Source organism: Entelurus aequoreus, linkage group LG07 (genome assembly GCF_033978785.1).
Source record: "Entelurus aequoreus isolate RoL-2023_Sb linkage group LG07, RoL_Eaeq_v1.1, whole genome shotgun sequence".
Taxonomy (NCBI): Eukaryota; Metazoa; Chordata; class Actinopteri; order Syngnathiformes; family Syngnathidae; genus Entelurus; species Entelurus aequoreus.
Genome location: NC_084737.1, coordinates 4,634,354 through 4,646,853, shown reverse-complemented (window position 1 = coordinate 4,646,853; position 12,500 = coordinate 4,634,354). Strand labels below are relative to the sequence as shown.

At 39.2% G+C, this 12,500-nt stretch overlaps 1 protein-coding gene across 1 annotated transcript in view; it reads right to left on the bottom strand.

Moving 5' to 3' along the window:
- The window catches only part of LOC133653307 (polyhomeotic-like protein 2), a 23,608-nt gene that overhangs the window by 11,035 nt on the left and 73 nt on the right, over positions 1 to 12,500 (bottom strand). The window contains exons 1-5 of the mRNA XM_062052455.1: positions 12,314 to 12,500; positions 7,588 to 7,739; positions 5,419 to 5,482; positions 5,133 to 5,244; positions 3,129 to 3,255 (exon numbers count right to left, since the gene is read on the bottom strand). The exon at positions 12,314 to 12,500 is cut by the window's right edge and continues 73 nt beyond it. Coding sequence (XP_061908439.1) covers positions 3,129 to 3,255; positions 5,133 to 5,244; positions 5,419 to 5,482; positions 7,588 to 7,725 — 441 coding nt within the window. The 5' untranslated portion in view covers positions 7,726 to 7,739; positions 12,314 to 12,500. The remainder of the gene's footprint in view (positions 1 to 3,128; positions 3,256 to 5,132; positions 5,245 to 5,418; positions 5,483 to 7,587; positions 7,740 to 12,313) is intronic.

The window sequence follows — 12,500 nt, the reverse complement described above, 5'->3', positions numbered from 1 at the left end:
GATTTTTCTTTTTACATATGTATTTATTTTCTCTATTCTTTTACACAAAGCACTTGTCACTGTGCTCATTGTTGCCACATTTTGAGATGTGTACTAGGTGTGTAACTTGTTTACATTGTAATGTTGCACCTTTGTTACCTACCTCTAGTGTTCAAAACACTATATGCTCAGGTTGAAATATTGAATCTTTGTTACCTACCTCTAGTGTTCATTGTTACCTACCTCTAGTGTTCAAAACACTATATGCTCAGGTTGAAATATTGAATCTTTGTTACCTACCTCTAGTGTTCAAAACACTATATGCTCAGGTTGAAATATTGAATCTTTGTTACCTACCTCTAGTGTTCATTGTTACCTACCTCTAGTGTTCAAAACACTATATGCTCAGGTTGAAATATTGAATCTTTGTTACCTACCTCTAGTGTTCAAAACTATGCTCAGGCTGAAATATTGCACTTTGTTGTTACTATTCTGTGCTACTTTTACCTCTGGAGTTCCCATCCTACAATTCAGCCAGAATTTTTTTTGTCCATGTCTATAGATAAATACATTGACATGTGATTTTGTTATTCTGTTTTTTTTTGCCAGTGCCGTAAAGCCACAATGCTTGGGGATTTGGAGTCTTGAATATTAACCGTCAAATCAAATCGTATTGTTCGGAATCGAATCGGTCTGTAATAAAAGGATATCGTTTTTTAATCGAATCGTAACCTGTGTATCTAGATGCATATCGAATCGTTTATCAGAGAGAGATGTGCAACCCTAATATATATATATATATATATATATACACACACATTTATGAATAACCATTTTTACACTTTTTTAAATTATTGATTATATATATATATATATATATATATATATATATATATATATATATATATATATATATATATATATATATATATATATATATATAAATAAAGAAGTGTAATAATGGTACTACATATACTGTATATATATATATATATATATATATATATATATATATATATATATATATATATATATATATATATATATATATATATATATATATATAAATAAAGAAGTGTAATAATGGTACTACATATACTGTATATATATATATATATATATATATATATATATATATATATATATATATATATATATATATATATATATATATATATATATTTATGAATAACCATTTTTACACTATATATATATATGTATATATATATATATATATATATATATATATATATATATATATATATATATATAAACAAAATAAATGTATTAATCGTACAATAATTTATGAGTAATTATTTATTTATCATTATTTATTTTTATTATTCTATTATTATTATTATTATTCTATTTTAGTATTAATATCAAATATATTACATTTTATACATAGATTTACATATGGATAATAGCTAATTTAGCATGTCATGGTGACATAGTGTATATATGAGCATATTTCTAAAAGCAGCGTAATATTTCAGATGATATTGAAGCCAAACTTTTTCCCTAAAGAAATCATGTGTAAAAAACATTTATTATTTTCACAGACTTTGACAATTCTTTGTGCCTTGCTTGCTTTTTCTATTAGTAATTTGGAGTTGACTTCAGTGCGCTAGGAAAGATTCAACTCTTTAATCTCTTCTTGGACATAATCAAATGTCATTTGTCACATCAACTTTGGACATGAACTACAACATAAACACATGATTATTGCAACTTAACTGAATATGACTTGTAAGTAAATACATGTTCATACATGCAAATATTGACATTTATAAATGTCATTGTTGTGTCTCTTATGGATTCTCTCATGTAATCCCTGCTTTATTGCTGGTCATTGCTTATGCTATGCAGAAGGAATTTGCACAGAGTTGGAATTATTCATTACACATTTCATATTTGCATAGCTACAGCCTAAAAAACTGTTAAGTATGTTTTGAAACATAAAGAAGACCGTTTGGAGGCACATGGTCACTTTACAAGCTGCCATCTTGGACTCACTGGGCTGTCTTAAAGCCAGCGTCTTCTAATCAGTCATACCACACAAACATATCACTCAAACATACCACACAAACTGAAGAAACATGACCTGCTTTTTACACTCCACATTACCTGCTTTTTACACTCCACATGTCTTAAAGCCAGCGTCTTCTAATCAGTCATACCACACAAACATACCACACAAACATACCACACAAACTGAAGAAACATGACCTGCTTTTTACACTCCACATGACCTGCTTTTTACACTCCACATTACCTGCTTTTTACACTCCACATGACCTGCTTTTTACACTCCACATGACCTGCTTTTTACACTCCACATGACCTGCTTTTTACACTCCACATGACCTGCTTTTTACACTCCACATGACCTGCTTTTTACACTCCACATGACCTGCTTTTTACACTCCACATGACCTGCTTTTTACACTCCACATGACCTGCTTTTTACACTCCACATTACCTGCTTTTTACACTCCACATGACCTGCTTTTTACACTCCACATAACCTGCTTTTTACACTCCACATGACCTGCTTTTTACACTCCACATGACCTGCTTTTTACACTCCACATGACCTGCTTTTTACACTCCACATGACCTGCTTTTTACACTCCACATTACCTGCTTTTTACACTCCACATGACCTGCTTTTTACACTCCACATGACCTGCTTTTTACACTCCACATGACCTGCTTTTTACACTCCACATTACCTGCTTTTTACACTCCACATGACCTGCTTTTTACACTCCACATAACCTGCTTTTTACACTCCACATGACCTGCTTTTTACACTCCACATGACCTGCTTTTTACACTCCACATGACCTGCTTTTTACACTCCACATTACCTGCTTTTTACACTCCACATGACCTGCTTTTTACACTCCACATGACCTGCTTTTTACACTCCACATGACCTGCTTTTTACACTCCACATGACCTGCTTTTTACACTCCACATGACCTGCTTTTTACACTCCACATGACCTGCTTTTTACACTCCACATGACCTGCTTTTTACACTCCACATTACCTGCTTTTTACACTCCACATTACCTGCTTTTTATACTCCACATGACCTGCTTTTTACACTCCACATTACCTGCTTTTTACACTCCACATTACCTGCTTTTTACACTCCACAATGGCCTTGTTGTGCTCTTCATCCAGTGGTCTTTGTTTCTTGTTGTCCTCCAGCGTAGACTTGCGATTTAGGAAGAGAGCCATTCTTTTTGTGCATCCTACGTTGTATCTGGGACAGGAAAAATACATTTTCATTTCATGAAATGACTTTTTGCAACGCTAACTTTCCAAAGTGTTAATATTGTTTGTAGTATGTTAAGAATGTTGTGAAATGAGCTGCAAGCCCCATGAATGTACTGTTAATATCTGCTTGCTTTAACATGCTTCTGTCTACACTTCTCTTAAGTGACCAAAACTATTTTGTTGTGGTGTCCTACTCTGTTCAGTGGTCCTTGAACGCACCTGCGTCTTGTATTCCTCTGAGGCTAGAAGGATCACTCTGTTGTCAGAGCCAATGTGAATATCTTACACAGTCGTGTCTTTACAAACCTTTAGATTGTCCTTTCTCAGTGGGGAAAGACGTTAATGTCTCCTGTTTTCATGTTAGCATTTAGCTGAGCGATCAAAGTGCAGTTATTGTATCAATGACATTTAAAGGCCTACTGAAATGATTTTTTTTTTATTCAAACGGGAATAGCAGATCCATTCTATGTGTCATACTTGATCATTTCGCGATATTGCCATATTTTTGCTGAAAGGATTTAGTAGAGAAAATCGACGATAAAGTTCGCAACTTTTGCTCGCTGATAAAAAAAAGCCTTGCCTGTAGCGGAAGTAGCGTGACGTCACAGGAGCTAGTATTCCTCACAATTCCCCGTTGTTTACAATGGAGCGAGAGAGATTCGGACCGAGAAAGTGATGATTACCCCATTAATTTGAGCGAGGATGAAAGATTCGTAGATGAGGAACATTACAGTGAAGGACTAGAGTGCAGTGCAGGACGTATCTTTTTTCGCTCTGACCGTAACTTAGGTACAAGCTGGCTCATTGGATTCCACACTCTCCTTTTTCTATTGTGGATCACAGATTTGTATTTTAAACCACCTGGGATACTATATCCTCTTGAAAATGAGAGTCGAGAACGCGAAATGGACATTCAGTGCCTTTTATCTCCAAGACAATACATCGGCGAAATGCTTTAGCTAAGAGCTAACGTGATAGCATCGTGCTTTAACTGCATATAGAAACAAAAGAAATAAACCCCTGACTGGAAGGATAGATAGAAAATCAACAATACTATTAAACCGTGGACATGTAAATACACGGTTAATGCTTTCCAGGCTGGCGAAGGTTAACAATGCTGTGCTAACGACGCCATTGAAGCTAACTTAGCAACCGGACTGCACAGAGCTATGCTAAAAACATTAGCGCTCCACCTACGCCAGCCAGCCCTCATTTGCTCATCAACACCCGTGCTCACCTGCGTTCCAGCGATCGGCAGAAGGACGAAGGACTTCACCCGATGCGTTTGGCGGCCCGGAGACGTAGGAAGTCAAGGTGAAGTCGGCGGCTAGCGCGGCTAGCGCAGCTAGCGCTCCAACAAAGTCCTCCTGGTTGTGTTGCTGTAGTCCGCTGCTAATACACCGATCCCACCTACAACTGTCTTCTTTGCAGCCTTCATTGTTCATTAAAAAAATTGCAAAAGATGTCCAGAATACTGTGGAATTATGAAATGAAAACAGAGCTTTTTGTATAGGATTCTACGGGGTACCATAACTTCCGTTACTCGGACTTCGTCACGCGCATACGTCATCATACCGCGATGTTTCAGCCGGATATTTCCCGGGAATTTTAAAATGTCACTTTATAAGTTAACCCGGCCGTATTGGCATGTGTTGCAATGTTAAGATTTCATCATTGATATATAAACTATCAGACTGCGTGGTCGCTAGTAGTGGCTTTCAGTAGGCCTTTAACAACAGTTATCATGAATGTTGTTCATGGTTACATCTCTAATCAACAATTTCCCTTGTCTAAGTCTAATCTTAGCACACAAGAATATTCCACTGCTGTTCCAAGAAGACGTGATCAATGAGGAGTTCATACCGTTTAGCACAGACTGTGGAACAGAACCTCTTGGACCTTCTGAAGACATATGCAAAGTCCACCTTGCCACAGAGCTCACAGGTGAGCACGGCCTCTTGCAGACACTCGGAGTCTGGGAAGAAAAAACACACAAAAATGCACCAGTTTTTCTTCTTCTTCTTCTTCAAACATCTGCAAAAGTTGTGGTTGTCTTCAAAAAGGCCACAGCTTCTCCATGAGTGGATGCACCCCAAGGTTGAAGACCCTGGGAGCTGACTGGGACTAAGGCCAGAGTTCCAGGACTCACCGTTCATCCTTGGGTGCGAGGTGTGTTTCCTGAGGCAGTCCACTGAGAAGGTGGGATGTTCCACCTGCAGACAGAAAGTAAACTGACACTATTCTTATATTTCAGCAAAATAAAATGGACATTTATAAAAAACATGAGCCGTACATTCACCACACACAAGAGTTGTACCTTCAAATGAAGCCTAGTGTATAGTTTATGCTGTGCTTTTGTTGCGCCCCAAAAAGTGTTAATGCTGTAAGTATTGTACTTTGAGCTGTTTGATTGTAAGGTGCATCTTAGTTGTAGTTCTCATCAACACATTTGGAGCTACACACATTTCCATGTCAAATTGCGAGTGCTAATCAGCATGTCATTAGCAAAGCTAATGCATATTAGCATAAAGCTAACATTTTGGGAAAACTGGAGCCTTACTTTGAGAATTTTTTTAGTCATTTTCTTTTTTGGCATGAAAAACCTGCAACATTGCCTAGAGGTCGTTTGGCTGAGTCTGCTCTCAGTGCTGCTGGAGTGATCGCCAATTGCCAAAGTACGAACCGGGCGTGACGTTACGCACAAGCCGGGTAGCGTAGCAGGGAACCGCTGGGTTTACGTGAGTCAGCGGCGGGATTTGGTTGGTGCCAAAAGATGAGCGTTGCCAGGTGGCCATTAGGACTTACAGCAGCAACTTCTCTCATCATTTATGAAACAAATAATATTTATCCTCATTACAGCTCAATATATGATCACCATATACTGTACATGTCACACCATTTCACCCAATCCTATTATAAGCTTATAAAGCAGGGCTCTCCAAACTCTTTGACTGGGGGGCCGCATTGGGCTTCAAAAATTTGGCCGGGGGCCGAAAGCAAAGTAATATATACATATATACATATATATATATATATATATATATATATATATATATATATATATATATATATATATATATATATATATATATATATATATATATATATATATATATATATATATATATATATAAAACCTTTACATATACAGTATATGAGTGCATTATAATTATAATAATAATAGATTTTATTTGTAAAAAAAAGAGCACTTTACATTGAGTAAACAACCTCAAAGTGCTACAGTGTATTAAAAATAAAATAAAATAAAAAGATAATAAAAAATAAATAAAAATAAAAACTAGAACAGCCAAATAGCTATAACTAGTATGCCTATATCTAAAAAAAGGCTTTTTTTTTTAAAAAAAAGAAGTGTTTTTAAGCCTTTTTTAAAAGCATCCACAGTCTGTGGTGCCCTCAGGTGGTCAGGGAGAGTGTTCCACAGACTGGGAACTGCTGATAGAAAATCCCATTGTTCGTAGCTTTGTCCTCGGAGGTTGGAGGAGGTTAGCCTGGTGTGGTGTGGAGGATTTGGGGGTGAGCAGTTCTTTGAGGTAGAGGGGGGCATTTCCATGGAGGCACTGGTGAGTTAGAAGGTAGACTTTGTATTCAATCCTGAGTGGAACAGGAAGCCAGTGAAGGGATTTGAGAGTTGGTGTGATATGATCCTATTTCCGCACTCAGTGCATTATATCATAATGGATATATAATTATTGGATATTAAGTTGGCCTCCTACCTTGTGTTTACTTCCATGACGACCTCCTTCAGGCTTTTTAATCCATCACAAATATCAAGCAGCTACAAACATGGATAAATGTGTGTGAGTGTTTCCCATCATGCCTTGTAATGGATTTGAATTGGTGTAACTTAGATGTTTTTTAATGATGATTGGAAGTTTTTTTTAAAATAATATCCACAAAGTTGAATGAGCAGGTGGTGTTATTTATGTGTGACCATGTTTCTTACAGTTGATTGGTTGTGTTTTTGCACCGTGACTAGGGGAGGTTGTTTGGAATGGACCTTTTAAGTCAATACTGTGCTGTGTTCTGTTAGGAGTATAAATAATAGTGGAGTCACCTATGATGTCAATACACCGCTCTCGGCCATTTTGCTCACTGAACTTGTGCCGTCTAGCCAGTCAAATGGAAGACGTAGTTTGGACACGCCTGTTATTATAAACTGTTTTTTGATTTGCTCCAACTATGAAAATATTGCATTTATATTGGACTTTCTATATTATCATTTATGACTTTGCAGCAATTTGTATACCACAGTCATGTCATAAAGGAGGATGTATTTATGGCGTGACGGAATACTCACCGGGAAAGGCTGGGCACCTTCCTGGATGACAAAGCCCTCTATGAAGTGTGTCAGGATGTGGGACTGGACTATGGCCTGGACTGCCTTGCTCCCTCCTCGCTGGTGGCTACTGTTGGTGTTGCCATTGCCAGGGGTCATGACTGCACCATCACCTGACAGCACACACACTCTTCAGCAAATACAACCAGGGGTCATGACTGCACCATCACCTGACAGCACACACACTCTTCATCAACTACAACCAGGGGTCATGACTGCACCATCACCTGACAGCACACACACTCTTCATCAACTACAACCAGGGGTCATGACTGCACCATCACCTGACAGCACACACACTCTTCATCAACTACAACCAGGGGTCATGACTGCACCATCACCTGACAGCACACACACTCTTCAGCAAATACAACCAGGGGTCATGACTGCACCATCACCTGACAGCACACACACTCTTCATCAACTACAACCAGGGGTCATGACTGCACCATCACCTGACAGCACACACACTCTTCATCAACTACAACCAGGGGTCATGACTGCACCATCACCTGACAGCACACACACTCTTCAGCAAATACAACCAGGGGTCATGACTGCACCATCACCTGACAGCACACACACACTCTTCATCAACTGCAAACAGGGGTCATGACTGCACCATCACCTGACAGCACACACACTCTTCATCAACTACAACCAGGGGTCATGACTGCACCATCACCTGACAGCACACACACTCTTCAGCAACTACAACCAGGGGTCATGACTGCACCATCACCTGACAGCACACACACTCTTCATCAACTACAACCAGGGGTCATGACTGCACCATCACCTGACAGCACACACACTCTTCAGCAACTACAACCAGGGGTCATGACTGCACCATCACCTGACAGCACACACACTCTTCAGCAACTACAACCAGGGGTCATGACTGCACCATCACCTGACAGCACACACACTCTTCATCAACTACAACCAGGGGTCATGACTGCACCATCACCTGCCAGCACACACACTCTTCAGCAAATACAACAACTACATGTTGTGTGTACAGGTACTACATGTTGGAGGTACTGATGTGTGTACAGGTACTACATGTTGGAGGTACTGACGTGTGTACAGGTACTACATGTTGGAGGTACTGATGTGTGTACAGCTACTACATGTTGGAGGTACTGATGTGTGTACAGGTACTACATGTTGGAGGTACTGATGTGTGTACAGGTACTACATGTTGGAGGTACTGATGTGTGTACATGTACTACATGTTGGAGGTACTGATGTGTGTACAGCTACTACATGTTGGAGGTACTGATGTGTGTACAGCTACTACATGTTGGAGGTACTGATGTGTGTACAGGTACTACATGTTGGAGGTACTGATGTGTGTACAGGTACTACATGTTGGAGGTACTGATGTGTGTACAGGTACTACATGTTGGAGGTACTGATGTGTGTACAGGTACTACATGTTGGAGGTACTGATGTGTGTACAGGTACTACATGTTGGAGGTACTGATGTGTGTACAGGTACTACATGTTGGAGGTACTGATGTGTGTACAGGTACTACATGTTGGAGGTACTGATGTGTGTACAGGTACTACATGTTGGAGGTACTGATGTGTGTACAGCTACTACATGTTGGAGGTACTGATGTGTGTACAGCTACTACATGTTGGAGGTACTGATTAGGGCTACTAATTTGATTCCTGAGCTAACTTCGCCTTTTTGTTTGCCTGTTTACATGCTAAGCTGTTCTTGTTTGCTATTCCGTTAGCTTCCCGTGCTATCGCTACGCTGGTGCTCTTTTGTTTGTATCCTGCATGATTTATGGACAATAAATCATTTCCTTACCTGCACCTTGCCTCCACGCATACACAGCAATTCTTGTAAAAAAATAATTGTCCCTCATATCTTGCTTTTGAGTATATTATAATGGAATAAAAATAATTGTGATCAGTAGTTGGGAAGGAGTAGGACAAACCAGCAGTCAAACTTATCATTTTTAACCAACTATTGGGTCAAGGAGCGCTAAATTGCGCAACCCAATAGTTGGGTTTGGAATAACCCAACATTGTAGTGAGCATAACTCAGCTTTTGTATGAAATAAGTTCAACCCAATAGTTTGGTTGGTAATAACCCAACATGAAGTTAAGGATGCAGGAGCTCAGAGTACCAAGGAACTGGTCAAATGTATAGAGAATCGGGATGACTGGAAGCCACGATGGAAGGCTCGTCTGAGGACCACCTAGACCAGGGGTGGGCAATTAATTTTTACCGGGGGCCGCATGAGCAACCCGAGCACTGCTGGAGGGCCACATCGACAATATTTCAATTAAATGTTGCTCAATATTATTTTTGATGTATACCGTAAGATAAATAATAATAATAATAATTAATAATAATAGTAATACTTCAACATAGTGTGTGTAACAGCATTCCATGACTAATACAAATAAATTAACATTAATAATAAATGACAGTAAAATAAGCACACGTATGACTGAGGAGTCATAGTGTAACTTTGTGTGGTGTTTGAGTTGTCCGACTTTTTGTGTGGCCATAAACGCACCAGTGGTTTAGTGCTATGCGTGTTGGTGACAGATGACAAGTTGCTTTTGGCCTGGTTTGTACGGCAGAAAATGACTAGTTTTTCCAGATAGAATTGTTTTACTCATGTTTTTGGTGTGGTTATGTCCGAATATAAACAGTTTTGCTCAATAAAGTGATGGATATAATTCCTGTCCTCAAAGCATCTCGATAGACGTTACAATAATTGAACGGTGTTGATGAACACCGTTAGGGCCGCTTGTTGTCACTGTCACTCAAAGTTGCATTGCAAAATTACACAGAATAAATATGTTTATTTTGTTTAGAATTCAGATGGGATTTGATTTGGTGCGCGGCATATATTTGCTGTGCGCAGCGGACGCTTGAGCAGTGCGAAATTGCGCGGGCGCGCACCTTAGAGGGAACGTTGCTTGGCAGTCCATGTCTTGTTGAAAACACGCCATTCCTCATCAACTTTTCTCTTTTTAGCGTCTCGGGTGTAAACCGTGCATCACTTGTCGCTGCATGTGCACCTTCACTCGCAGGTTACACATGGACACACGCCCATAAATAATACTTTTCAAAATAAAAGCAGCACAGTTGTATTGCGCGCACGACATAGATGTTTTTTCAACTTTATTTTGTAATTTGTGATTGCAGCTGTTCACATTCACTCACAATCACGCACACGTCCACACGGAAGTAATACAAATAACGATTTTCAAAACAAAAGCAGCACCGTTGTATTGCACACTCGACATAGATACTTTTTAAAATGTATTTTGTAATTTATAATTGGCCTCACGCGGGCCGGACAGGGACGCACAAAGGGCCGCAGAATGCCCAGGTCTGACCTAGAGAGAAGTTACCATAACTCAACTTTTTGGTTAAATAATTGGTTGAAAAAATGAACCCAAAATGTTGAGTTAATATAACTGAAATAAGGGGTTTGTCTATTTCTGAACCAGCAGTTGGGTTGAAATTGGGTTATTTTTGAAGCCAGCATGTAGTAGTGCAGTGTTTTTCAACCTTTTTTCAGACAAGGCACATTTTTTTTGCGTTGAAAAAATGCGGAGGCACACCACCAGCAGAAATCATTCAAAAACTAAACTCAGTTGACAGTAAAAAGTCGTTGTTGGATATGACTTTAAAGCATAACCAAGCATGCATCACTATAGCTCTTGTCTCAAAGTAGGTGTACTGTCACCACCTGTCACATCACACCCTGACTTATTTGGACTTTTTTGCTGTTTTCCTGTGTGTAGTGTTTTACTTCTTGTCTTGCGCTCCTATTTTGGTGGCTTTTTCTCTTTTTTCTGTATTTTCCTGTAGCAGTTTCATGTCTTCCTTTGAGCGATATTTCCCGCATCTACTTTTTTTTAGCAGTCAAGAATATTTCACTAGTTTTTATCCTTCTTTGTGGGGACATTGTTGATTGTCATGTCATGTTCGGATGTACTTTGTCTTTGCTCCGCAGTAAGTCTTTGCTGTCGTCCAGCATTCTGTTTTTGTTTACTTTGTAGCCAGTTCAGTTTTAGTTTGGTTCTGCATAGCCTTCCCTAAGCTTCAATGCCTTTTCTTAGCGGCACTCACCTTTTGTTTATTTTTGGTTTAAGTATTTGACACCTTTTTACCTGCACACTGCCTCCCGCTGTTTCCCACATCTACAAAGCAATTAGCTACCTGCTGCCACCTACTGATATGGAAGAGTATTACACGGTTAGCTCTAGACAGCACCGACACTCAACAACAGCACATCATTTGCAGACTATAATTACTGCTTTGCAAAACATATTTTTAACCCAAATAGATGAAATGAGATCATCTCCCACGGCACACCAGACTGTATCTCACTAGTGTGCCGCGGCACAGTGGTTGAAAAAGACTGATTTAGTGTGCGGTGTGATAAAAGTGTTAAATCCAGTCATCCTGGCAACGTTACACACAAGTTAACTAACTTGTAACTTCTCTTCCATCAGTCGGTGTTTATTCGTTGTGACGACAGGCGGGAAAGAAAAGAATGAATGAAGTGTGTTAGCTAGCCTAGCTTAGCAGCACTTTTACGAGCTCGGCTTGGTTTATCTTCATAAGAGCGCCACGGGATTAAAAGTCGACTTTTGTAGGGCGGTGTGAGGAAAGAGGACATTTAAAGAGGCTTTTGCTCACCTTGTGGACCAGCCGGACTCAGACGGACAACAATGGAGACTTGGAGGCAACAACAGCTTCTCTTTCTTTCTTTCTTTGTTCGTTGGACGCTTCACTTCATCTCTTCATCCCGCCAACACATCACTTCATACTACTTGTAAAGTACAGCATCTTTAAAAGTACTATTTGAAGAACACAACACTTCTTC